This window comes from Crocodylus siamensis, chromosome 3, assembly GCF_052110815.1.
Source record: "Crocodylus siamensis isolate JL-2025a chromosome 3, ASM5211081v1, whole genome shotgun sequence".
NCBI classification, from domain to species: domain Eukaryota; kingdom Metazoa; phylum Chordata; order Crocodylia; family Crocodylidae; genus Crocodylus; species Crocodylus siamensis.
This window is the reverse complement of record NC_143397.1, coordinates 1,472,634-1,499,711: the sequence shown is the minus strand read 5'-3', so window position 1 is coordinate 1,499,711 and position 27,078 is coordinate 1,472,634. Positions and strand designations below refer to the sequence as shown.

Below are 27,078 nucleotides of genomic sequence, written 5' to 3'. Positions count from 1 at the left end.
TCTAGAGAGAGGAGCGTGGCAGGCTGTGGCCAATAACGAGCCCTGGGAGCCAGGCCGGGGTGCTCACTGCTGTGAAACCCGCGCACTCCTCGTTGTGATGCTGGAGACACGAATCCCTCCCCGGGACTCAGAGCAGGTCTGCAGACTCTCCTGGGGCACGGGGCATCTGCCTCGCGGGACATCGGGGGTCCTGTTCTAGGTGCGGGGGTTTCCTTGGCATGCCTGCGAACACCTCCAAGCAGAGCTGCCGTCTGCTGGGTGTCGGCCAGTTGCTCTCTACTGGGCTCACGGGGTGTTTCACTGGCTCACGGTTTGGGGTGTTTTTCTGCTGGTCAGTTGGGCTTTCTGGTCTGTATTCACGGAGGGAAGTGCTGGAGCGGGGTTGTCGTTGCGATGGTCCCGAAATGATGGCAGCCTGTTGGTGACCCTTGGCTAACGCACTGCTCTGCTTCCTTGCTCTAGACGGTGTATGACGAGTGGTTCATCACCCTTTACAACCTGATATATACCTCTCTCCCCGTGCTAGGGATGAGTCTTTTTGACCAGGTAAGGTTTAGTGGGAGTAGCTGCAGTGCTCGGGTATAGCAGTGCCCCCGATTCTTCAGTCCAGCTCCACGACAAAGGCTGCGGGTGCCTAACGCAATTGCCGCAGAGTGATTTACCCCGGTGTTGTTCCCACACACGACTACGCCAGCTGCTAGTAGAGCCCCGGGCTGCTAGGTGACAGGGGAGCCCCTTTGTCGGGCCGAGTTGCTGCAGGGCTCCCCAGGGATAACTGCCCCTGGATTGGAGCGACAGAGCAGGGATCTGCCTCGTGCCCTCGCTCTGCTTCTGCCCCGGAGCAAAGTCCGTTTGCACGCCACGTGTCTGCCCCCGGGGTCCTGTGCTAGCCCCTGTGGCAGGTAGCACCGGGGGCACCGCTGTGAAGCCCCTGGGAGCGGTTTGTGCATGCACTCCTGGCTGCAGCCTGCCTGGAGCCCCCCAGGCCACGCTCGTGCAGAAAGTGCCCTCTCCACCGCTTGTCAGTCGCCTTATCTCAGGGCTGGCCCTGAAGCCCAGATCTGTCCTTAGTCAGCTGGACATTTGTGCAAGGAATAAGCGATACGGTCGAGGTCTGGTCTGGCAGCAGCCACGCGGCATTTCCCCAGAGCTTGCTGTGAGCACTTGTGCATGCAGCCAGCTCTGGGGAGGAGCCTGCAACTACATAAGTGCACCCTGTGACTGTGGGAGAGGCAGTGAGACCCACATGCCATCCTAATTGCACCAAGAGCCCTGGGATCATCAGCCCTGCATGCAAAAGTCCAACAGGAGCTGATGGGAAATGATGCGTGTGCTATTCATCCCTGTTGAATGAGAATTGTACCCCTGCAATGGGTGACTCAAAGAGGACACCGGACATGACAGGCTTTCCAGATCTCCTTTAAGTCCTATGGGTAGGAGGGAAGATGGCACGTTAGGGGGTTGTTACACGTTACACTTAGCACATTAACTGCACTTAAACCACTAGCATCTGGTGTTCGTTCGAGTAGGATATCCGTGCGCTCTAGTAAGGTGGTACAGGGATGTCTTCAGGGCTCATCTGGTTGTATTAAGTAACATGTGTCACCTTAACGTGGGACTGCTCCCTGGAGATGATATAATCCTTTGTGGTCTCAGGGTGGGACCCACAGTCGCTGTTTGTTGGACCCTGCCCCAGGATTTGCCTAGGAGTCTTCAGCCCCACTCTGGGGGGTCCCTGGGCTGAGACCTGAAAATCAACTGATATTTGAGTCTCAGCCCTGAGCCTGTTGGTGCGGAGCCAGGGCTGAGCCCCAAAACTCAGCTGACTTTTGGCTGTTAGGCATGGGGGCCAATTCAAGGCTCCAGTGCAGTGCGGGGGTCTAGAATTAGATGCAGTGGCTCAGACCTCTTTCAAAGTCATTTTAGCTGCTGCCTAGGGTCTAAATACAACGCGTGCTAAGTGTAATGCTTGACGCAGCCCCAAGAGGCTGCCTGGTTCAGACGGGCAGGAGCTGTGGGAAGCAACGCCTGGCTTTCAGGTGCAAGCCCTGCAGAGTGACCTACCCTGTCCCACGCCCCCACATCCAGCTGCATGTGTCTGGGTCATGCATTAACCCAGGAGCTGTTCAGAAAATGCTCAGTTTTCCCCAGTTACGCTCATAGGAAGTGACCCCCACCTCCCTGGCCAATGTCCTCGGGGACCCCTGCCGGCTCAGGCAGCACCGGGCCAAGCCCGTGGCCAAAGACGGTGCCTTTAGCTCTACTTCTCTTCCTCTTTGGCTTGCACCCCAGAAAGCCCCGCAGCCTGCGACCCCGGGCTCTCAGGCTCACAAGGCAATGCATGTGCTACAGCCAGACCAGAGAGCTCTTAAGCTCCCCACGGCCCAGAAGCTGTCGGGTGACCAGGGGGTGCCCAGGCCAGACCCTCTAGGTTTAACCCATCTCAGGCATGCCTTTCATCGCTGACTTTGCCCAGCAATGTGTCCATGGCTCCCCATTACAGGCCCGGCCTGAGTGCCGGCTGTGTGCACCGGGGCTCCCAGCGCTCAGTTCTGTGCAGCGCCGGCCCCCGCGCTGCACAGCCCAGCCTGATATCTGGGCTTTTGACTTCCTGACATGTTTGCCGGAGCAGCGGGTGCATCATTGCAATGTGGCCTCTGCTGTGCATGGGGTGTTTTCAACCCCTCCGATGGGACGTGGCTGGTCAGCGGTGTCCGTGGGTCTGGGCGCTAACCCCCTCCCCTGCTCTGCTCCCAGGACGTGGACGACCGCTGGAGCATGCAGTTCCCTGAGCTCTACAAGCCTGGGCAGCAGAACAAGTATTTCAACAAGGTAGAGTTTGTCAAGTGCGTGCTGCACGGGGTCTACAGCTCCCTCATCCTCTTCTTCATCCCCTACGGCGCCATGTACGACACCATGCGGAGCGATGGCAAGGCCGTTGCTGACTACCAGTCCTTTGCCCTCATGGCCCAGACCTGCCTGCTCATTGCTGTCTCTGTACAGGTGAGGCCATGCTCATGACATGCTGAGGTGGGATTTGATAGCAGCCTTCACCTCCCTGCAGGGGGGCTGCAAAGAGGATGGAGCTGGGCTGTTCTCAGTGGGGGCAGATGACAGGACAAGGAGCAGTGGGCTCAAGCTGCAGCAAGGGAAGTTGAGGTTGGATATTAGGACGAAATTTTTTATGATGAGGGTAGTAAAGCACTGGAACAGGTACCCAGAGTGGTGATGGGATCTCCATCCTTGGTGGTTTTGAAGACCCGGCTAGACAAAGCCCTGGCTGGGATGATGTAGTCGGGGCTGGTCCTGCTTGGAGCAGGGGGTTGGACTAGACGTGACCACCTGAGGTTCCTTGCAACCCTCTTTTTCTATGATTCTGCGATCTCCAAGGTGGACATACCTTCCACTTTGCAGCCAGGTCTCATCAGAGCTTGGCTGGGGCCCGTGCACAGAGGTGAGACCTTAAGTTGGGGCCAGCTGAGGTCTCTCCCTTGCTGCAGAGGGCAGGATGTGGAGCAACAGCTTAAAACTGCAGCAAAAGAGGTTTAGATAAGACTGCAGACAACTCCCTTCCTGTCCGAGCAGGGAGGCGGTGGCCCAGGCTGCCCAAGGAACGGGTGCGATTTCCTTCATTGGAGGTTCCCAGGAGGAGTCTGGAGAAGTCTTGGGTGGGGAGATTTAGGAGCACCCTCCTGCGTCTGTGCAGGGGGCTGGACCACATGGCCCCTGCGGTCCCTTCCAGGTCCCGGGACCTGACTGACTGGATGGGACTGGGTATGACATGGATGAGGCTGCTAAGAGCCTAGTGCATTGCTTTGTCCCACTAGATTGGGCTGGACACTGCGTACTGGACAGCTGTGAACCAATTCTTCATTTGGGGCAGCCTTGCCGTGTACTTCGCGATCACCTTCACCATGTACAGTGACGGCACGTACCTGATCTTCACGGCTTCCTTCCCGTTTGTCGGTAAGCCCATGGGCTGGTGCCCCACTCCGTGCTGGATTTAAGGGACCGGAAGGGTCTCTATGGGTGCAGAAGAAATGCCCTCATCCAAACAATAGCATGCCTGGGCGCTTAGCTCTCCCTGCCTTTACCCAATGGCAAGCATTCATTTTGAACAGCGCCTTCCTGGACAGACCCATGGCCAGGCGTTCCCTTTCCTGTCCACATACTCCCTTACTGCACAGAGGCACGTGCATATTTAATCAATTAAAAGGAAACTAGAAACTTTACTAATAAGCCTCTGGCCTTGGGCTGCATTATTCAGTTTAAAATCAGAGCAAAAACAAATATAAGGTTTATTGGAATGTGCATTACATGGCTGCATCATACAGCACGCACACAAACCACAACATGCTAGGCAAAAATAATCCAAATATGTTGTTTTGTGTGTCTTGCAGTTGTTAGATTAAATAGGCATCTCTTTTTCAGATTCATAAAACAAATCTAGCCTTCTTGAGCATCTTGACAGTGCATCTAATGCTTCAGTGGAAGTTATTTCCATCCTTGAGTTAATGTTTTTAGTTACACTTGAAAACAATCTTCAGGGCAGTGAAATAGGAGCCACGTGGCCAGGAGCAGCCAACAGACAGCAGAATTGCAGCAGAAAAGCTAGCTTGATAGTTGAACTTCAAGACCATTAGCAAGGAGAGGGGTGTTAACACCTATGGAGTGAAGAGTTTAGAAGGAATCAGGCTCACTACTGCCTGAATAGAAATGCCACTACCCCTGCCTGGCAATCGGTTTTCAACACCGGGTGAAGCAGGAATCAAAGCAGGGTGGTGGTGGTACCATTGCACCCCCTGGACCCTATAGAGTGATTTTGCATGCAGGGATTTTGAACACGTGCAAAACGTGAGCAGCAGCATGGAGAGGAGGTGGGCCGCGAGCAGGTGCCCAGCTCCAAAGCTCTGCGCAGTCACAGCACTCAGCTGGGAGCCCCTTGGGCCATTGGTGAAGTCATGTCAGGGCTCGGTGGGCACCAGTGGAGCATGGCTCACTCCATCCTTTTAGCATGCTCTGTTCAACCCAGGCTTCTTGGCCTTTTGCCTTCCCTTACCATGCTCTTGCCTGCTTCCCCACTCCCGACTGCTGGTGCTCGTTTGTTTGCAAAAGGGGCTCTACACTGGGCCCATTGGAGCCCCCTTTGCAAACAAACCCACTTGAAACTATTGTAATGCAGGCATCTGAAACCTGGCCTCTGTGGACCTGGTCACTTGAATGTCCACAGAGCGCAGAATTTGGCCCCCTGACCAGGGCCGCTTAGCTGTGCTGCTGACAGCAGTGGAGCATTAAACACCATTGCCTGCTTGTCCTCCCGTGAGCTTCTTTCAGAGGGGGCTGCTGGTATAGAGGAGGAGACGGCAGCCCCACAGCCCCTGTCCACATTGCAGTTGCCCCGACGTGGCTGCTTGCGCCTTTCTGCCCACGTCCGTTCCCTCCCTGGCAGGTAGCCGCTCCCCCAGAGAGAGGTGCAGGGCTCTGGAGGGCTGGGGTATTTTGGGCAGTGGTGCTCTTCCCTGGCACTGGGGGGAAAACAGTGTCATGGCTTGTGGCGAGTGGGGCACGGGGGGCTGAGACTGAAGGTCGAGGCCCCGGCTCTGCAAAGGGACCCGATGTGGACTCCAGCACACAGCTGGATTCCCCTCTGCCTCCTGGCACCCAGCGCAGTTGACCCTGGGCATGCAGGACGCTTCGTGGCACGGGCTGACCGTGCTGGCACCCGGTGGGGCTCGTCCTGCTCAGAGAGGGCTGGAGAAAGGGGCTCCTTGGGCCTGGTTTGATGGCACAGTGCTTCTCCATCCTGGTGGCGGGGAAGGGGGCCTGGAAGCTGCTGCCCGTACGGGCGTCATTCACGGCGCTGCCATCTCGCAGGTACCGCCAGGAACACCCTGAGCCAGCCCAACGTCTGGCTGGCCATCTTCCTCAGCGTCATCCTCTGCGTGCTGCCTGTGGTCGGCTACCGGTTCCTGAAGGCGCAGCTCAAGCCGACGGTCAGCGACAAGGTAAAGCGAGTCTCGGCAAACCAGGCAGCTCCCTCCTCGCCCCTGCCCCTTCCCGGCCAGGCTCTGCCCCCGGGGGCTGGCACGGCGCAGCCCGGGGAGGGGTGCAAGGAGGAGCAGGGGTGGAGACGCCGCTCAGGCCTCCCGCAGTGGCGCGGCGCCTGCCTGCAGAGCCCTGGATTACATGGAGCGTGGAGGCAGCACTATTTTTAGCTGCTGACTTGCAGGGCTGTGGCTTAGTGAAAGCCCCGGTGCGCTCCACGGCCAGCCGAGACGCCCGGGGCTGCAGGCCTAGCCTGGCAGATGCTGGGCTCCCAGGAGCGTGCGTGCGTGCATGCACACGCACACACATGCACACGCGCGTGCATGCACACGACTCCTTGGGTTTTGCTGACTGGAGCCAAGGCATTGCTGCTGCTGCTAATGCTCACATACACATACAAATGCAGGCATGTAGGCGTGCCTGTACACATGGATATGTGTGCACATATATATGCCCATGCACACACGACCCCTTGGGTTTTGCAGACTGGAGCCAAGGCATTGCTGTTGCTGCTAATGTTCACACACACATACGAGCACAGGCAGGTGTATGCACGCCTGTGCACATACATGCACATACACATACTCACACGCACAAGACCACTTGGGTTTTGCTGACTGGAGCCAAGTCATTGCTGCCCCTGCTGCTAATGCTCACATACATACACATACAAATACAGGCATGTAGGCGTGCCTGTGCACATGAATATGTGTGCATACATGTGTGCACATATGCCCATGCACACACAACCCCTTGGGTTTTGCGGACTGGAACCAAGGCATTGCTGCGGCTTCTAATGTTCACACACACATACAAGTGCATGCAGGCATGTGTGCATGCCTGTGTGCAAGCATATATGCACACACGTGCATACATACATGCACATGCACACACACGACCCCTTCGGTTTCTCAAAGCCGCGGAATGGATTGGACCCCAAATCCTGCCCAACCAGCCCCTGTGCTAGGCGGGCTGCTCCAGATCCCCGGCTGGTCCTGGGGGGGACTGGGAACCTGCAGTGCCCAGATTGGCCCCGTGCTCGGGGAGGCACCTGCAGTTGGTCCAACCCATCGTCCAACTTGTTAGCCAAACTATGCAGTTGATCCTGACGCAGCACCAGGCATCGCACTTGAACTAAAGCGTGGGGTGCATTTCGTCGCTCCGTTCTGGCGCGGTCCCCGGGGTGCTGCTGGGCAGTGACAGCCGGTCTCCCCAGCTCTCCTGGCTCAGCCGGATGCTTTCTACTTCCAGGTGCTACAGAAGATAAAGAAGGATAAGAAGCGGCCCCTGCCCCCCTCGCCCAAGAGGCGCCTACGCCGGACCAGCACCCGCCGCTCGGGTTATGCCTTCTCCCACCAGCACGGCTTTGGCGCCCTCATCATGTCGGGCAGGAACATGCGGCCGAAGTCGCCCTTTGCCGCCACAGGGACGTTTTCCCCCAACAGCGAGAAAAGCCGGCACAAGTGAGAGCAAGGAGGAGACGCCAGCTGTGCTCCACATAGCTGCCCGGACATAGCCCTGCACCGGGGCTCAGGGCCGTCTCCTTTCATCGGTGCTGCTCTGTGACTTGTGCTCCCAGGCCGAGGGGCACGGGGGCGATTCTGCTCCCGCAGGCCGGCAAGGGGTGGGAGCACGTGGTGCAAAGCTCACGAGACTGCCCGTGGTGCCATCCTTTCGTCCCTCGATGCAGTACCTCAGAGCACAGCGATGCTCCGGGGGAGGGAGGCTTGGTGTTGGAAACTCTCCTGTCCCCACGGCTTTGCCTCTGCCGTGAGCGATGGCAGGGGGATCCCAGGCCTTGTCCCTCCCTGTAGCGGCTCCAGGACCCCCCCGGGATGACCCTGGCCCTAAGATGCAAGTCCCTTGCTCCCAGATGGTTGCATGGCAAGGCTAGGTCTGTGCTGGACCTGAGCACTTCGGAGGGCATGGGGCAGGGGATGACCCCCCAAGTCAGTCCAGTCCTGGTCCCTGCTATATGGCCCTTGTTCCATGGCAAAGCTCTTCATCCCTGCACCGACCGGAGCAGTGAAGTCCAGGTGCGAGGACTTGTCACCTGGGTCTCCCGGCTGGCTCTCACGGCAGGGCAGACCCAGCCAGGGTCAAGTGCACGTTGCCTTGGGACTCTCACAGGCTGGCACCTGGGCATCGGAGGGCAGAGACTGCCCCGCTGCTGCAGGGCCAGGTTGGGGACTGCTCCTGTGCAATGTACGGGCTCGGCCTGGGGGTCTTCTGCCCTCTCCTCTCCTGAACAGCAAGGGCGAGAAGGTGCTCGGGACCGGGAGCGATGCGGCTTCCCCGCCTGTGAGGATCTGCCAGACCTTTCGGCCTTGCACGTGTGGGGTCATCCTCCGTCAGCCGGGAGGAGCTCCGGGGCATCAAATCACCAGCCTAGAAACAGGAGCTGCTGAGCCGTTTGGCTTGCGGCCGGGGTCCTGGCTTCAGCGGTGACCCTGTGAAGCTGCTCGGGCACTAGCTGCCCTTCGGTTTGGCTCCTGGGGACCCATGCGTGCAGGCAGACGGGTGTGTTGGCGTGGCGGCTTGGAGCGTGGTCGCTGTGCCGGTCCCGAGCTGTGATGCACTCCCGGCATCGCATGGTGTTTTGTAATCCCATTTTTTAACAATAAAACGTGACCAATGGGACGAGTAACCCACCTCCCAGCTGTTCGTTGATGATGGGAGCGGGCTGCAGGGGTCCCCAGGAGGGGCTGGATGGGAGCGGGGTGCTGTGGGGCACAGGGCTGTGGCCTGGTGGTGGTGGTACCATTGCACCCCCTGGACCCTATAGAGTGATTTTGCATGCAGGGATTTTGAACACGTGGAGGAAAGTGGCAAGAAACCTGGAGACGGGGTTCAAGACTCAGCCCGGCACACCCGTGGGCTTGTGCTTTACGCTGCCGTCATGCCGGGGTTTTCGCATCCATGTGAATCGCACACGTGTGTGCTGGGCTGGGCTGGGCCATGGCAGCCAGTTGTGCAGGTTTCGAGGAAGAAGAGTGGCTCTGCCTTGCAACGGGGCTCCAAGGCCACGGGGGGCAAGGCCCGGGGCCTCCTCTCATGCCTGCCACCATTCACTGCATGTCCTTGGTCATGCCACTGTGCGGCCATGCCTGTGGGGTGGCCTCCCGCGCTGAACCCCAGCAGCCACAGGTGGGAACTGCGGTCCAGGTCCTGGCACCAGAGCTGAATCTTTCTTCCCCCAGCCGCCTCAGGGACAGGGGGCACTGGGGAAGGCCCTGGGGCGATAGAGAAGGGCAGGGAGCGAAGCATGGGAAATTGGAGCAGAGGGGGCGTGGCCTTGGAAGTGGGTAGGGCCACTCACAGCCTATATGTGGCTATGGGGGTGGGGCCAGGAATTGCAAATGTTGGATGATGGGCAGGGCTTGCAGCCAGGCCCTGCCCCCAGTAAGCAGTGGGTTGCAGGGGAGCCCAGGTTTGCTTATTATGGGTTTGCTCAATGCACCTTGTTACCACTGCATTGCCTGTTGCACTGCCCACTAGACCACGCTGCCATGGCATTTGCTGCCTCATTGCCTATCGCACTGCCCACTGTATTGCCGCTGCATTTTTAGCCGCGTTGCACTGCCCTGCCGCTCCAGGGTGCTGCACTGGGGCCCTTGCCCCCCCACAGGCCTGGACACAGTTTGCTCTCGGCTGGGATCCCCTGCATCAGCGGGGCCCAGCGCGTGTCCAGGACAGCCCAGGGGAGCTGAGGGTTGGGGGGGACGGTGGCCCCAGGGGCTGCTGCATGCCTGCTGGGGGCTGCAGGGCTCCGTGTCCCCATGTGGAGCACCCCGCAGCCGTCCTGGGTGGCAGGTGTTAGCAGCCCTGGTTTCTCCAGGCCGTGAGGCTCTCGCACCCGGGCTGCGTGGGGTGTCCAGCCGGGTTGTGAGGAGCGGTTGTCCCTGGGGTCCGGGAGAGTTGTTTGCCGGCTGTCTCATCTGACCCAGGTGCGGAAACCCCTGAGACCCGGATCTGGACCCCCGGCTGCCTATGACCCCGGCGGGGTTTTCCTGTGCCTGAAGCGAGCCACGGAGCCGCTCTGCTCCGACGTCTGCTGAGCGTGTGACCCTGCCCTGCTGCGCGGCTGCCTCGGTGGTGCGGGTCGGGTGTTGCGGAGCACGGCTTCGGCCCCGTGACAGACAGCAGAGGAAACGGGAGCTGCCGGGCAGGTGCAGGCTTTGCCAGGGCCGCGGTTTCGAGGAACTCGGGTTCGTTATCGATCGGCGGCTGCATAATGTATTTTGAACGTGCCCGTCGCCCGTGTTGGCACCTGCATGTGTTGCGACTTGAGTTATTCAGGGCCCTGCAGCACTGGAGGAAGAGCTGGACCCTCGGAGGACTGATCGTCCCTCTTGGATGCACCCAGAGCTTGTGGCCCTCTGCTCTCCCACCTCCCCCGGCAGGGGCCTGTCGCTCCTTTGCAGCCTCGTTTATTCCCAGTTCGGCTGCTGTATTTAAAGCCAGCGATCCTGTCCTGGCTCAGCTCGCTTTGGCAGCCTCCCCAAGCCCAGCTCTCCTAGGCTGGCCTTGGCAGGTGGCTCCCCCCTAACCCTGCGCACGTGGGGAACCAGGGCTGCGGGTCCGGGGACTCTGGGGATACTTGTCTCTCGTGGCCAGTGATGCATCCCGGCGTTGCGCTGGCCCTTTCCGTGGCTTCGTCACGTCAGCGGCTTGTGGCCCTGACTGTGCAGCTGAGCCATACCCACGTGGCAATGATTCAAAGCGATAGTCGGCACCTCTGGGCTGCTGAGTTGCTGGGCTCGGCGCTTGCAGCCATGGTGCTGTGCCGGCCTCCCCTCGAGCAAACTCCAAAACCCTGTGGAGAGGGGGAGAGGCGGTGGGGCTGCAAGAGGGATTTAGGCCCCTTGGTTTCAGGGAAGCGTAGAGAAGTAGGGCTGGAAGGGATCTCCCCTTCCTGGAGCAGGGTCAGCCCTGTCCAAACCATCCCATACAAACCCAGTGTCTAAACTACAAGCAAAACTGCGCAGGCAAAGCTGCTGCAGCACCAGACATCACCCGACCCTGCCCCAGGGAAAGCGGGGGGGCTGCAGCGTCCAGCATCCGCTGCGGTGAACGGCTGTTAATAGAGGCTCGAGACACCCCCGGCAGAGGCCGTGCCACCGCTGCCGGGGAAAGCAACCCCCCCCCCCCAATCTGAGCAGGGGTGAAAGTCCCTTCCTGCCCCCAGTGAGTATCTGTCTGACCCTGAGCGCAGGGGCGAGACCCTCCAGCCAGGACCCTGGGGGGTTGGTGCCGGCAGGAGCATTGGCACAGCCCAGCCCCAGCCCCAGCCCCAGCCCCATCCCCAGCTTGGGCTGCAGCACCCAGCGCCTCTGGAGGGGGGGCATAAAAACAATCCTGACTTGCAAAACAGCAGAGAGAAGGGGGGCAATTTCTTCCTGGCCCTATGCCGGCTGCAGGTTTCCCTTCCATTGGCTGGGGGCAGGGCAGAGCTGCCCCCCACCTCGAAGTCCCCCCTTCCCCAATGAACCGAGCCCCTCTGGAGCCTTGGGTTTAAGGGCGAGCTCATCTAAAGCACTGGAGGATGCAGGTCCGGTTGTCCGGCGTGGTCCGTGGCTAGTCTCTGGCCCTGGGGTCAGCGTGTCCCCCTTGCTCTTGTGCACGTGCGGGGGCTGGGAGCCGGCTGGGCCGAGGGCTTTCTGCAGCCCTGTCCTCCTCCCCAGCGCCTGGCCCGGGATCCCCCGGTCGGGTTTTGGTGCACGTCCCTTCTCACGCGGGCTTGGAGAGTGAGAGACTTGTAGGGCCTCGCCAGGGAGGGGGGAGCAAGCAGGGTCCTTTGCCCAAGCCCTGGGGCCTGCCCCTGGAGTGAAACGGTCGCCTTGGTGGGGTGAGAGCAGGATTTGGGGTGGCAGTTCGGGCTGCTGGGCCCCACGGTGCGGCGAGCTGAACCGGCCTCGAGACAGCAGCTTCGGGGCTCTCTCCCCTGCCCGGGTTCGTGCAGCGCCGTGCGCGCAGCCGCCAGCCCTGCCTCCCGTGGGGAGCTCAGGCAGGGGACGGGTGCCTCCACCCTGCGCCTGGGAGGCCCCGGCGGGGTTGCCGCGAGCAGCCTCTTGCAGAGCCTGGAGCTGTTTTTAAACCAGACAAATGTTGGGGCTGAGCTCCCCTTTTTGGGCGCATTCCTGCGTCCAGGCCGGCGGCTCCGAGGGCGGGCGGGCGAGCTCGCCCGGGCCCAGGGCCTCGCAGCCGGCTGGTCCGCCCGGCAGGCAGGACAGGCCGCGCGGCCTGGCTGGGGTTGTGCATTGCTGGCGTTCCAGCAGCGCCCTGCCCTTCCCTTCCCTTCCCTTCCCTTCCCGTGTTTGGGTGGCTCTGGCCGTGGGCGCCTCCCTCTGCATTCCTGCCGGCTCGTGTCAGGGCAGAGCTGCCGCGGTGCCCCGGGGATGTTGTCGCGGCCCCGTCGGGACCGGGGCGAGGAGTGGCCCCTGAGAGCGTCCGCGCGGGGGTAAGTGGCAGGGGAGGGGCCCCGGGATCCACGGTGAAGCCGCTTCCTTGGAGCCAGGGGCTGTGCGAATGCCTTTATCCCGGCAGCGCCCCCTGCCCCGGCACTGCTGGTTATATCCCCATTTCACAGGCGGGGACACCGAGGCATGTGGTGGGGAATCTGTGGGCCGCTTGGAGCATCTGGCTGGTGATGCACCCCTTTTGCAGGTGGGGAAAACTGAAGCACGTAGCAGAGGATCTGCGGGTCTCTTGGGACACCCGGTTGGTGATATGCCTGTTTCACAGGCAGGGAAAACTGAGGCGTGTAGCAGGGAATCTGTGGGTCCCTTGGAGCACCTGGCTGGTTATTTCCCCATTTTACAGGTGGGAAAAACTGAGGCATATAGCAGGGACCTGTGGGGGCCTTGGAGCATCTGGCTGGTGATATGCCCATTTCACAGGCAGGGAAAACTACTGAATGTAGGAGGGAATCCATCGGTCCTTGGGGGCACCTTGCTGGTGAGATGCCCATTTTACAGGCAGGAAAAGCCGAGGCAGGTAGCAGGGACCTGTGCGGGTCCTTGGAGCATCTGGCTGGCTACATGCCCATTTCACAGTTGGGGAAAACTTGAGGAAGGTAGAGGGGAAATCTATGGGTCCCTCGGGGGCACCTGGCGGGTGATGTGCCCGTTTCACAAATGGGTAAAACTGAGGCACATAGCGGGGGCTCTGCACCTCGGCTGGGTGACTCGGAGGGGCTGGGTCCACGGCCGGGAGCTGGCCCCGGGTGGGGACGAGGGTCCCCAGGACCGAGGCAGGGCACTGCTGGCCGTCCGCAGCCCCCCCCCGGGCCGGGCTCCGGGCTCCCGCCTCCCCCGGCCGCCGGGGCGGAGGCAGCTCCTTGCCGGCTGCAACTCGAGCCGCCGCCTCGTCCTCGTCGCCCTCCTCCTCGCCCGCCGCTCGCAGCAGCCAGGCCCGGGCCGCGGCCTCGCGCCGGGCAGGTAGGAGCTGCCCCTGCCCCTGCCCCCGCCCCGCAGAAGGGCCCGTGTCGGGGTGCTGCAGTGGGCAGGGAGGGGCCTGGCCCTGTCCAGCCCCCGGGGTGGGGAAGGACGCCGGGCCCCTTCCAGCCGGGGGACAGGGAGGCTTTCCCCCTGGCTGGGGGGGGGAAGGGCCCCACACGCAGACCCCCTTCCTCAGCGCCCCTCTCCCAGCCCCGGGAGCCGGGTGGGCATCGCTGCCCGGCGGCCAGGCCGGCTCTGGGGTCGGCAGCTGCGCGGTCTGCGCCCCGGGCGCTATTTCGGGGGTGGCCCTGCCCAGGATTTGTCAGCCCCGTTATGTGGTCGCGGTTAAAAATAGCCCGGAGCCGTGGCCGAGGCCGAGGCCGGCCGAGCTGCGCGTGGGGGGATGGGACTAGAGGTCCTGTCTAGATCGGCCTGGGCTTTCCCGCCGGGGCTGAGCGAGGGTCCCCGGGCTGGCAGACCCGCAGCGCGCGGTGGGACTCCCCGGGCAGCGGCTGCAGGAGCCTGTGCCCCGACTGGGTCTCGTCGCTCTCCGCCGCCCAACTCCCGTGTAACCGCCGTGACTTTGGATGGTCCCGTCGGGCGTCTAGACGCGTGCGCCAGGAAGCGAAGGGTTAACACCTCTTGGGGTCCAGCTCCTGCTGGGGCCACGGGGAGGGGGGCACGCCCGCTGCGGAGAGCTCGAGCGTGCTCGGCCCAGCTCGGAAGGCCAACGTGGGCCGCGGGCCTGGGGGCGAGCTCTCTCCCGTTGTGCACCCCGTGGGTGATTCGTGGCCACGGAGAGCATCCCCCCTGCAGCCTCGGCCTGCGTCTGGGCTGGTCCCTGGCCTTGCTGCCGGGGGGGTCGGGGGCTCCGGTGGTGTGGAAAACCGCTGCGAGAGGTGACGATGCTGGCCGCGCCGTGGAGAGGGCTCTGGGAGCTGGCAGGCTCGTGGCTGCTCGTGGTGGGGCTCTGCGCACCCGTCTGGACGAGGGGCCGATGCTGCTGGTGCGAGCTCCGGGGGACGGGAAGTCGGGGCCCTCCCCGTCTCCCACCTCCTGTGTGTGCGTGCATCCGTGCACCCCACCGGCAACAGCGTGGCCACGGAGGATGCTGGCCCTGCCCGGCGGGGTGCTCCAGCGCTGGCTCCGTGCTGCTCAGCACCTCCCCGAGCGGTGGAGCCTGCTGGAGGCTTACCTGCCGGCGGATCCGGCCGAGACCTCGTTGGCGGCCCGCCGGAGAGGCAGCGGTTATAAGAGCGCTCGGCCGTGGAAAGGCGTGCGAGAGCAGAGCGCTGTTTGGGGGTTTCGGGGGGTGAGCTCCTTGGCCGGGAGCCAGCACGGAGCGAATGCAGGGCGGTCGCTCCCCAGGAGGACACGATTCTTTGGGTAAATCTGATACCTTTTATTAAACCAACTCGAAGAGTTGGAAAAAAATACTTTTGCAAGCTTTTGGGCAGGCTCTGCACCGCTGCAGTCGTGGCCGGGCAGCTCCGTCCAGAGCTCTGCTCCGCCTGGGCACGCGTGGGGCCAGGCCTGCTGGTCGTGCCGGGACGATGGGCCTAGGATCTCCCGTGGGCTGGAGGCAAGCCGCGAAGGGCACGGCAAGTGATTGCTTGCAGCGGCAGATGACAAAGCAGGCGTGGGGGCGCAGGTCTTGGGTTACCCGCCTCCCCGCAACAGCCTTTCCTGGATCCGAACACCGCTGTCATGTCTCCTCTCCGTCTCCCGGGGCAGCACCTTGGAGGCATCTTTCAAAGAAGCAGGAGCTTTTATGGGCAAACTGAGCCTCTGATGAAGTTAGCATGGGATGAAACAGGTTGTTGCTTGTGAAGGCTCCTGCCTTTCTGAATCGGTTAGTCTCCGAGGTGCCACCCTGCCCTACGTTTTGCCCCGGTGCCAGGCTTGTTGCTGCTGTTTGCTCGCTGGATGCCCTCATGTTCACCCAGGTCTTGGTGCCCAAAATGGGGCAGTGTCAAGCAGCCAAGGCCTGGCCGGCGGGGGCTGTGCACGGATTTGCCCACATGCCTTCTGTGTGACGCCAGCTTGTCCCTCCTGGCCTGGCACCGGCTCCGTTTGCAGCAGCGTGATGTTGACTCATGTTCTGTGTGTGATCCCCCTAATCCCTGATCTTCCCTCGAAGGCCTCGGGTGCAGCTGCAGCCCGGGCTGGGGCTGGGGCTGGGCTGGGCCAGCGCTCCTGCTGGCACCGACCCGCAGGGCCCTGGCTGCAGGGTCTTGCCGCCGCGCTCGGGGTCTGACCGATGCTGCACTGGGGTCAGGAAAGGACGGTGCAGTCTTCTGGTCTAACGAGGAGCCCCAGACTCCTTCGCTTTGAAGGCGGTGTTGCAACGGGTTGTCCATCCGCCCGCAGTTTCGTACATCCACAGCCCATGCGATCGGCGAGGCTGCGTCTGGGGCCGCGTCAGCAGCTTTCCCGGCGTCCTGCTCCGTCCCGTTCGCTGCTTCTCCCCGGCCCTCGAGGCCGGCTACCCTGCTGCAGCCGGGACTCGCCCGCCCTTCCTCAGCCCGTGTCGCTGCTTTGCTTGTCACCTTGTTCTCGTCTGGGCGCCTACAACGAGCTTGTGCTGCACCTGCCCACGCGGTAAGGCGCTCAGACGGGTGATACTAATCCCTCGTTCTCGTGCGCGTTGCGCTCACGCCCACGCAGTGGAGCAATAGGAGATGCACGGGAATGCGCACGTCAGCTCTGAAATTAGATTGTAACCCTTCAATTAGAGACCAGACTGGCACTGAGGTGCTGCCCTGCCCTGCCCGACCTGCTGTCCGGCTTCACTGAACCACCTCTGTGCTTACGTTGGCAGAGCTGGCGCTAGGTGGGTTTCCCCCTGCGGAGGTGAGCCTGGAGTGTGTCCCCGAGGGGGTGACGGGGCAAGAAGGTGGACAGGAGCCAGCAGTGCGCCCTTGGTGCCAAGAAGGCGACCGGCATCCTGGGCTGCATCGGCAGGAGCGTCGTCAGCGGATCCAGCGATTCTTCCCCTCTATCCGGCACTGGTGAGGCCACATCTGGAGTCCGGCGTCCAGCTGTGGCCCCCACTGCAGAAAGGGTGTGGGCATGTTGGAGAGAGTCCAGTGGAGAGCAAGGAAAATGGTTGGGGGCTGGGGGACAGGACTGGTGAGGAGAGGCTGGGGGAAATGGGCTGATTGAGTCTGCAGAAGAGAAGACCGAGGGGGATTGAATAGCAGCCTTCACCTCCCTGCCGGGGGGCTGCAAAGAGGACGGAGCTGGGCTGGTCTCAGCGGGGGCAGACGACAGGACAAGGAGCAATGGGCTCCAGCTGCAGCAAGGGAAGTCGAGGTTGGATATTAAGAAAAAAATTCTCATGAGGGGGGTAGTAAAATAGCGGACCAGGGTCCCCAGAGCGGTGGTGGACTTTCCATCCTTGGCAGTTTTTAGGACCTGGCTGGGCTGATGCAGTCGGGGCTGGTCCTGCTTGGAGCAGGGGGTCGGACTAGGCCTCCCTCGTTGTCTGTGATTCAGCGGACACACGCACGCAGCGTCGGGCTGAGCCTGAGTGCAAGGGTAAGACCCTCTAGCCAGGACCCTCCAGCTTTGATCACAGCAGGAGCATTGGCAGAGCCCAGTCCCCATCCCCAGCCTGGGCTGCAGCCAGCACCCAGAACTGTTGAGAGAGGTAGAAAGAAGTTCAGCTCATTCTGGCCCTCGTTGCGCGGCAGCTAATGGTGTCGGGAGGGGCGTGTAGGTTGAGCATCACTCTTCCCAGTTAATTTCTACCCCCCTGTGGCTCCCCGCTACTCCCTAAGTGCTTTGCAGGCATCGCTAAATGTACAAGCTCTGCAGAGGCTGCTTCACCCAGCACCTCCGTGTAGCTGCGTCTGGGCGGAGGCTGGAGCAGCGTTGCACGCGTGCCGAGCGGTAAATCAAGCAGACCGTGTCCCACTGGGGGAGCCTCCTGCATCGGCCAGCCACCATAACGCTCTTTGCTTTCCACGAGCCCAGTGCCGGGTATAACCCTCTCGCGGAGTCTAGAAAGGGTCGGCGGGGTCCCCCACTTGCGATCCCCTGGGCTGGGGCATGCACTGGGTCAAGCAAGGGCATCTCCTCATCCCTGGGCTGTTCTCTCGCTTGCCTTGTCACCTCTCATCCACCTCAGTCTTCGCGACCCGCGGTTCGCACGCGATGCCAGCAGCCGCGCACTGCAGCGGGAGGGGATGTCACTTCGGTGCACGTCCCGGGCACCGCAGGCAGGCCCCCGCCCGGTGCCATCAGGGCTGCACGTGTCCAAGGCACTGCGGGTGCCATCTGCCAAGACGAAACCCCCTCCCCGATTCCTGGGTCCTGCCACAGGGGTGACCGAGCACAGCAGGGACTCCCAGCAACCAGGGTGCCGTGAGGTCCTTGCAGGGGTGCTGCGGGGTGTCTCGCCACGCGAGCACGGTTGGGCTTTGCCAGATAAACCCAGAGATGGCAGGCAGGAATGCAGGGGTGTAAAACTGCTCTCCCTTGCTGGGGCTCGCCGAGCGGTTTGCAGCGAGAATCACTCTAGTAGTTTCCTGTAGTCGGGCTGCGAGTGAGAACAAAGAGCTGCCGTAGTCCGAGGGTGCCTCGGGTCGGAAAAGGCTGAGCGTCGCTGAACGAGGGTGTGCAGCTCCGTGTCGCCTTTCATCCTTGCTCTGCTGGGTAGAGCGGTGCGTGGCACGTGGACTGCCACCATTCACGGCTCGCTTTGCCCCTGTTTTAGGTACATGAGGTTGGTTTCAGGCTCTCCGCAAACTCAGGCAGCAGCTGCTGCGTTGGTTAGCCTCAGGCCACTGCGCCATTCGGTGTTTTCTTGGCCGGTGTCATGGGTGGAGATGGAGTTTGTCTGATAAATTGCTCTCTGATCTTGCAATTTGGATGCCGCCTCATTGCTGCTACTGCCCCTCCCAGGGGTCCAACTCCACTTTTGAGAACGGCCACGTGGCTTGGGATTGGGGGTGCGGGTTAGTTTCCTCTGTAGCAGGGGGCACAGCCTCCTCTCGTTGTCTGCAGCATCCGTGAACCCCCTTTGCCGCAGCAGGATGTTGGTGGCCGCAGCCCCCTGCTTTCCTGGGGGCAGGGTCGGGCGTGATGCCTGGGGCTGTCAGGGCTCAGCGTAGTTTTGCTAAGAGGTTGACCAGTGGGTTCATCTGGGCTGGTTTGGATCCTGCCTCAGGCAGGGGTTGGACCAGATGTGACCTCCGCAGCTCCCTGCCAGCCCCACTTCTCTGCATGTGCACCTGTGTGTCAAGGGCCTGCGTTCGAGTCCTGCCCCAGGCAGGCTGTTGAACGAGCTACTTCATGGTAGGCCTCAGCCCTGCCATGTGCGGGCACCAGCCTCCCTCGGTGGGGGACAGAGCGCGGTGCTCCTGGGCACGACGTCCCCTGGCCTGGAGAGTCCCGAGAAAGGTTTGGATGTGCTGGTTTGCCCTGGTGACGGCAGTGGCATTGCCCCGGCCTGCAGGGACCTGGCACGGGGTTTCATGCTGCAGGAGACGGCGATGCCATTGTCGGGGTCTCCTGTGCAAGCCTGGTGCGTCCTGAGCCCGTGCAGAGAAGGGCAGTGGTATAACCAGGGGGTCCCAGCTCCAGAGCCTGTTTGGGGAGCCGACGCGAGAGCTGGGACAGCTTCCCAGCGCTCCTACGGCCCGAGCAGGGGATGGACCTGCTAGCCCCGCGTGGAGTCTGCACTCCCAGGGCTTTGCTTTTCCTGGCCCTGATGCTGGCCAGACTGAGCAGAGACCCGTCGCTCCAAAGGCATCGAGGGGAGAGGCTGCCTTTTCACAAACCTCCGTTTCTGGAGCTGTCTCGTCTGGTGCCTGCATCTGTGTGAATGGGGGCACTGCCCCCCCCGGCACATGGGGAGAAAAGATGCTATTTGCTCCAGTTTGGCTCTGAACTGGCACCACGGCTCGCAGACTCGGGGGTCAGGGGGGAGTCTGGCAAGGCCTGGGGGGCCCTGCTGCAAGGGATGGAGCAGAGGGCCGTGCCGGCCTGCTCCAAAACACAGCGCTGCTGACTCATCTCCCCGGGCCCTGGGGACTGGGCCGAGGCCGGCGCGAGAGGGTCAGCCCTGCCAGCCCCGTCACGTGGCCGCCAGCCTGGGAGACGGAGCTGCCCGTCACTGGGCTGCTCCCCGCGTGCTCAGGGCCCCGGGGGAGCCCCCGGCAGCCAGATGTGCCCAGCTGTGCTTGGCTGGTTCCCCCCCACGTTTCTTCTATGCTTGAAGCCTCCCGTAGAGGCGCTGGGGATGGGGCTGGGCTGGGCCAGTGCTCCTGCTGGCACCGGCCCCGCAGGGCCCTGGCCGGAGGGTTTCTCCCTGCACTTAGGGTCAGACATGTTGCATTGGGGCAGGAAGGGATTTTCCCCCTAGTCGTATTGGTTTGAACTGGGGGGGGCGGGGGGGGGGGTTGCCCTCCTCTGCCTGGGGTCCCTGGAGCATCCGTGAACCCCCTTTGCAGCAGCAGGACGTTGGTGGCCGCGGCCCCCCGGCTTTCGCTGCGGCAGGGTCGGGGGCGATGCCTGGGGCCGTGTCCTGGTTCGTGGCAGCTACACGAGGAGATGAGGCGCTGGATGTGTCCGGGCGGGTTTGCACAGGGCTGATCCTGCCTCAAGCAGGGCTTGGACTAGACGTGACCCCCGCAGCTCCCCGCCAGCCCCACGTTTCGATGCGAGCGTAGGTGTGAACGGGTTAAAGTGGGGACTGGGGCTGGCAGGGCCCCGGGGGCAGGCAGGGCGCTGGCAGTTTCCACTGGGCTCGGCCCTGGGAACAGGTCTCCTGGGAAACGAACGCTGCTTGTTCTGCGCCGCGCCGCGCCGGCGGGTTGGGCTGGCCCCGTGAATGCCGGGGGGCTGTGGGGCAAGGGGAGGGCATCGCCGGGGCTCTGATGCTGTCCTGGTGGCTGCATCTCAGCTGGTGCAGACCACCCCCCTTCTACCCCTTGCTCTGCAGGTGCCGGGGCGATGCATCACCTTCCTCCGCTGCAGCACCCCAGAGCTGGATGCATGCCGGCGGGGTTGCGGGGTGGCTGCAGTGATTTGGGGTGCACGGCCTGGTGGCAGTGCGAAGGGGGGCTCCTTCGGGAGCTTTCCCCGCCTCTCCCCTTGGTCCTGCCCCGTGGGTTGGCCTGGCCTGGCCCGGCCTGGCCTGGCTGGGGGACGTGGAGCGGGGCATCGTCTGGAGGGTGAAACCCCGGACCCGACGCCGGCCCTCGCTGCCCCTTCCCCTCCCACCGGTCCCCGGGGGCCGAGCGGAGCGTGGGGCTGCGGGCAGGCGGGCTGTCTCGCGCGGCACAACGTCACCGCAGCCACCGCCGCAGCAGGGCCGCCTGCTCTGCGCAGCCCCTCTGCATTGCCAGGGATGCAGCCCTAGCACAGGCAGGGAGGACCAGGGACGGGGAGAAACCCGCTGTCTTTGGGGTCCCGGGAGGCGCCAGGGAAGGTGAGGTGGGGACGGGCCTGTGGGGTGCATGGGGCAGCCGGGTCCGGGGGGCACGGGGCCGTTTGCCGGGGTGATGCCAGCTGTGTGCTACATCCCCCCCGGTCCAGGCTTGCTGTACCCTCCCGGGGAGCCTGCCATCGCTGTCAGCGCTGGCGTTGCTCGGGGCCAGCCCCCCGGGCTGGGGGGCGGCTCTGCAGAGGCCTGGCGCGGGGGCAAGCACACTGCCCTCCATTGTCTGCCATGACAGCCTCTGGTTTCGGGTGGGGGGGGCTGCAGCTCAGCTGGGATCCGACTGCCAGGCAGCGCTGCCACGAAAAGCCCAGAAACAAAGGAGTCGGGGCGGGGAGAGGGGGCCGCTGCCTGTCTGCTGCTGCTGGGGGGTGGGGGGACTTGGGGGGCTCTGGTGCACGCGGCGTGCAGTCGCTGGCGTGCAAGGCGGCAGCGCCGTGCGAGCAGGCGGGGATCCTTTGTGCTGCCCAGGGTGTGTCTGAGCTGGCTGCGGGCATCCCTGCTCCCCAGGAGAGGTGAGGTAGGCTGGTTCCCAGGGGCAGGGCCGGGGGTCGGGGCCAGGCTTGTGTTGAAATCCTTCCCGCCCCCTTTTCCCATCCCCCCCGCACCCTTTGCTGCAAGAGAGGGACAGGGGCGGCTGCTTTCCCCCATGGCAAGGGGAGACAAAGGGAAGAAAGCTCTGCTGTTTGGCAGGAGGGAGAGGGGGGCTGGGAGGAGGATGCTGTGCCTCGAGGGAGCCGCTGGCTGTTCACCTGCGGGTGCCAGGGGCGCGGCAGCGAGGGCCCGGGTCCTGCTCCTGCTCCGGCTCGGCACCGCCGGGCGAGGGGCTGCGGAGCAGGTGCCCGGCAGGGGCAGGGGGATATTTGTCGGGGTGACCTGGGCTGGGCCGGTCCTTGCAGGCCAGAGGATCCATTTTGGCTCGGCTCCCCTCCCTCCCAGGTCTCCAGGCTGGGGAGCAAAGCGCCCCGGCGCCCTTCTGGTTCAGGCCGGGGGAGCGTGCGCCCACGTAGGAGGTGCTCCCCCCAGCCTGAACCGGGGCGGCACTGGGGTCCCTCGTAGTCGGCGAGACCTGCCGGGAGGCACCGGGAGAGCCCCCAGACGCCGGCCCGGCCCCCGGGATGTTTGCAGCGGGGAGACGAGCTGCGGCAGAAGCTGCAGAGGATTTAGCCCCGAGGTCCCTGCCCAGGCCCTGCAGGAGGGCACCTGGAGGCTGCTCCGGCTTTTCCGTGCTCCCCGAGGGATGATGCTTGCGTGGGGGCCGGGACGGCTACGAGGGAACCGGAGCCTGCACATGCATCCCGCTGTGGTGACAAGGGGTGGGGGGTGCAAGACCAAGCCCCCGCCCCATGGATTGTAGGGGAGGAGGAGGAAGGCGCTTCGTGGGGCCATCAGGCCTGTACCGCCTCCCCCTTCCCTGTCCCCCCAGGCCTCTGCACGCTGTCCGAGGGGGTCCTGCAGTTGCCACCTCCTTGGCGCGCCAGGGCAGTTCCCAGAAGGGAAATGGGGGATGAAGTGGACGCCTCCTGCCAAGCTGCCGGGTCTCCCGGTGACGCAGCCCGTCCTCTTCCCTGCGCCGTTCTTGTGCAAACCTGCTCCTCGTCCCGTCCGCACGCGTGCAGCCACGTGTGCGTGGGCTGGGAGGTGCGGGGACTCCACGTTCGTGTCGGGCCTCTCTGGACTTACCTCCGACCGAGCTGGCTGCCCGCAGCTGGGTTCACAAGCCTCGCCCGGTGCCGCCCAGCCCTGTTCTCCATGCTGCTCCCCCACTTCTGCGGGCCGGCCGGCCCCTGCCCCACGGACGGCGCCCACGAGTCGAGGCCACGTTTTCATTGCACGCTTTAGACCACACCTAGACTAGCTTTGATCTCCGACCCACCCCTACTAAAGCCTGACTTTGTGCCTCCACTGCTCGTTCTCTTGTAATTACACGGCTGGAGAACTTAATTATTTGTTGTTTATTTCCTTAGCAGGGTCCAGCTTGGGCAGAAGGCAGGGCAGGGCAGGGCGGCACCTTGGAGGCTAACTGGTTCAGAGAAGCGCGAGCTTTCGTAGGCAGCACCCGGCTTTGTCAGAGGCTAGATCCGCACCGCTTGGGGTTTTGCCCGTCTCCCTTTTATCCCTGCACTCTCTGACCTCCCAGATGACGCTTTCTCTGCTTCTCCATTCCCCGTCGGCTCTCCGCTTGTTCCTAATAACCTTTTGGCAGCGATTGTTGCTCCAGTCGGGCCTGGAGCCCTTCCCTGCTCCTTGCTTCCAGACGGCCTTGGCACACGCGGTGTATATCCCAAGCCTCTCCAAGAGGTCACCTGTGAACTCCTTCGTCTGGTTGACTTGGCCAACTAGTTCCCTTCTAACCTCGAGTGCTTGGTTGCAAGCCTCCTTGTTCCTCCCGCCCTTGAATTCAACCCGAACCCGCGCGTGCTCAGCCGATCCGAGCTTGGTCTCTATGACCATGTCTTCCGCGACGCTCTCGCCGCCGGCCAGGGCATCCCTTCTCGGCGCCGTGTCTGGCTGGGAAGAGCTGGGCCCTGCTGGTACCTGGGGAGGTCGTCTCCTGTGATGACCTTGCTCCTGGGTATTATAATTTCTTTCTGTGTCGAGCTCGCGGAGGCCGGTGCTGATCCGAGTCTGATCCAGCAGGCTGTCCGCGCTCCCCGAGCGAGATCCCCCTTCCCCGAGACGATGTCAACCCAGGCAGATCCTGCATCTCCCTTTGCATTTCTTCGCAGTCTCTTGCATTGTTTCGGGGGCTGCGTTGCTGCCTCTGTCACTTCCCGTCCCCGGGGAGTGCCCTCCCTCTTGGATCCAGTCTGACGGCTCCTGCACCGTGCTTCTGCTGCCTCCGAGGCCCAGTCTCGCCTCTCGTACTGGTCGGCTGCGGTCCTCTGCCGGGCTCCCCTGGCTCCCTGCTGCTATTTCGGCTGGGTTTGCTAGCAGCCTGTGCACGGTCCTTTCATGGATGGTATTCCCTCCCTGGCTGCGGCTCTCGTCAAATCAGCACTTGTTTTCCCCTTGCTATCCATCGATCCCCGAGTGATTTGTCTCTACAGCATCTGATGCAAGAAACCCTCTGCTCACAAAAGCTCGTGCTATCCATCTCTGAGTGATTTAGTTTGGAAGGTGCAAATGCGCCGTGCCCTCTGCCTGACTGACATGGCATCCATCTGCTACCTCCCCCCCGCCCCCCGCTATGTCTTTTCATCACCAGCACTTCATTTCCTCTTCATGTGTGTGCAAACCTGGTCACGCAGTTTTAATGACTCCTGGGCGTGGAGGTCATGCAGCATTAATGACACCCATTGGAGGAGTCTTTCTTCCATGCTTTCCTTGCACTGGTCCTTGAGGCATCTTTATTACCTGGTCATGCCCTCACATGCCTTCTCCTCATCGTCTCAACCAGAGCAGTGCCCACGTGCAACGGTGGAGGGGTAAAGACAGCAATACGCGGTGTTACCCTTTGGGGAAATCAGCTTCTGCTGCTGAGGACAGTCGGCTGCTCTTCATTGTGGAGCAGGGATGGCTGCAGGGTTAACAGCGATCGAGTGAGTTGCCCAAGGCCACGTGGGGAGTCTGTGACAGCCGGGAGGGGACCCAGGTGTCCTGAGTCCCGCTGTGCCCTCACTGCAACCCATCCCTGCTCTAGTCGGCTCCACGGCAAGTAATAGCAACGTGCCAGGGGCCTCGCACCCCGCAGCCAGGGGTGCCAGCCCGGGGCAGAGCACGCGGGAGGCTAGTGCGGCCGAGAGGCTGTGGGTGGGGGAGAGGATCTACTGGTTAATCCTGGTGAACTGCAGCATCTAGCCACATGAAAAAGCTTGGGCTGGGTGGGGAGTAGAGTCTGCCGTGCTGCGGCCCGCCCTGGCTGGGATCGGGGCCATGCATCACTTGTGATCCTGGAGCAAGGTGATTGGTGATGTGACTTCCCCATCTCTGAGTCCGTAATTTTCCCTGGGGACTGCCCCACGACCTTGCTATCTGCAGCCGTGAGTGACCGGCTCCCCGTTGTGATGTGCCCCCAGGCCCAGGTGTGCATTAGACCCGACTGCGCAGCCTGGACCCCGCGGGCTGGAGGATCATCCCCCCCCGTTGCACAGGGACCTGTGCCCGCCTCTCCTGCTAGCACACGTGGGACGTACCGGGTATGCCAGATCCAGCTGCACCAGGGCAGGGGTTATAAGTTTGCATGAAGACCTCAGCTCCGCAGCGAGCGAGGCTTTGAAGGCGACGGGGTGGAGCCTGGTAGGAAGTCTCTGCCCCTCCCGCATTCGTGGCACCTGCTTCTGGAAAAACCCGGTCCAGAGCTGCTGCACGAGCTGCTCTTGCCCATTGCAACGCTGTCCTCTCTTTCCCGTCTGGATTGCACAAAACGCTGGGGCCGCGGGGGAGGTGGGTCCTGGGTGCAGGTTCCCAACCTTCGCCAGGAATGGAAGAAGTGAGGTCCTGAGCTCAGGTTGGACGGGCCTGTCAGGTACTGGGTGATTATCACCCCCCGGGCCAGGGTAGGATGTCTTCTCTGAGAATATCTTCCAGGGCCTTGCCTAGTGTATGCGTGCCCCGTCCCTTGGCCTTGTCGGTGTGGCTGTCCCTGGCGCCGCTGGCTTGCATTTCTCTGGTGCTCAGGGGTGGGGACAGTCCCGCGGGCTTCCTCCACATTTGCCTGCTTGCATAAGTGCCACGGCCCACGGATGAAGAAGGCAGACTCGTGTACGCCATCAGCAGAGCGTCCCCCCGCTCAGGGCCAGATCTGCGGGGGTGCACTGCTGCAGTCGTGCCCCTTTAGTACCTGCTCTATCCAAAATTTAAAACCATCTCCCCAGGAGGGGCAGTGGCATTTCTATTCAGGCGGTGCTGAGGGCCTCCTTTGACTTCATGGCTCATTGTCATCCCTGTGATTCCTGCTAATCTCTCTCCCTATGCAGGTGTTAACGACTCTCTCCTTTTCCATGGCCTTGATTTTCTGCTATTCAGACTAATCTTTTCTTCTGCCGTTGTGCTGTCTGTCAGCGATTCCTGGTCAGGTCTCTTTTTCCATTTCACAGGCCTGTTTTGAGCTGTAGCTAAAAACCCTGAACTCAGGGGTGGTCATACGAACTCAGGGGCATGAGTGAATATTAAAATGAGTTAATAAAATGACTGACAGTGAAATATGGAAGACATTGTCAAGAAGGCTATTTTTTTTCCTTTTGTTTTGCAAATGTGAATAAGAGAAGTACATTTAATGGTAATAACAAGACTATTGAAACAATTATTTTTTGACTATTTTTTGCTTGACGGTGTTTTAAAAATTTAATATATAACTAGCAAATTTGTGTGCATTCCAGTGAAGTTATATTTGCTTTTGCTCTGCTAGTCAACAGAAGAAGGTAGTGCCAGGCCCCGAGCGTGTTGGCAAAGCTTGTAGTTTCTCTTTCACTAGAGAAAAATGTGTTGTGTCCCGTGGTGATACAGCACACCATCTGCACGCCCCTTTTCGAAATCCTAGAGCTGCCCATGCCCCTGCTTTTATCTACCCCTTGCAGACAATCCTCGTTCGGCGCCGGGGCACGGTGCTGGAAGACCTGGGGAGCGTGGCCGTGACCTGGTTCCTTCCGCAAGGACCGGCGTGGGCAGTCGGCTTCCCCCGTGGGGCCCATCTCGTCCCCCAGCGCTGCTCTTCGTCTCCTCCTGTTTCCCAAAATGCATTCCCACCATTTAGGAGGATTCTGTTTCCTTCAGCCCCCTTCAAAACTGACAGCTGTTGCTTATAACCCCCACCTGCCTGGTCTTCCCTGGTCTCATGCTCCCCCCCGCCCCGTCTGCGTCCATCTGGTCTGTTGTTGCCATATACCGGGATCCTGGTTTTTGGTGGGGAGTGCATATGCAGCACCTTGCACCGTGGGCCCGATTTCTGGGTTTTTAGGCTTGACTGCAACCCGACAACGCAAGCATGGGCAGGGGGTCTGCCCGGGGGTCTGCGGTCTGGGCTAGACCTGATGTGCTGCAGAGAGGACACGGGGGAGCACGCAGGGCGCTGGCATGTGGTCACAGGGCTGCTCCCTGTTTCAGGGGCACGTGACACTAACACTTGCTAATCGACTTGTTTCTGGCCCCACGGGGCCTGGGCAGAAATGATTAGGGGCCTGGGAGTCGAGATTGATAAGGCAAGGC

At 62.0% G+C, this 27,078-nt stretch overlaps 2 protein-coding genes across 9 annotated transcripts in view; both read left to right on the top strand.

The window, feature by feature from the left end:
• The window catches only part of LOC149867893 (phospholipid-transporting ATPase ID-like), a 68,477-nt gene extending 59,769 nt beyond the window's left edge, over window positions 1–8,708 (top strand). For both annotated transcript variants that reach the window (XM_090037503.1, XM_090037504.1), the window contains 5 exons: window positions 463–546; window positions 2,758–3,003; window positions 3,828–3,966; window positions 5,875–6,005; window positions 7,297–8,708. In XM_090037503.1, the coding sequence (XP_089893629.1) occupies window positions 463–546; window positions 2,758–3,003; window positions 3,828–3,966; window positions 5,875–6,005; window positions 7,297–7,512 (816 nt within the window). In that variant the 3' untranslated portion in view covers window positions 7,513–8,708. The remainder of the gene's footprint in view (window positions 1–462; window positions 547–2,757; window positions 3,004–3,827; window positions 3,967–5,874; window positions 6,006–7,296) is intronic.
• A 3,485-nt stretch (window positions 8,709–12,193) lies between these two features.
• The window catches only part of RUSC2 (RUN and SH3 domain containing 2), a 37,414-nt gene continuing 22,529 nt past the window's right edge, over window positions 12,194–27,078 (top strand). For 3 of the 7 annotated variants that reach the window (XM_090037497.1, XM_090037498.1, XM_090037491.1), the window contains exon 1: window positions 13,347–13,484. The gene's annotated coding sequence lies outside the window, so the exon portion shown is untranslated. Of the gene's footprint in view, window positions 12,506–13,346; window positions 13,485–20,635; window positions 20,923–21,311; window positions 21,452–27,078 lie in introns of those variants that run through there. The other 4 variants (XM_090037493.1, XM_090037492.1, XM_090037494.1 and 1 more) reach the window with 4 other exon arrangements.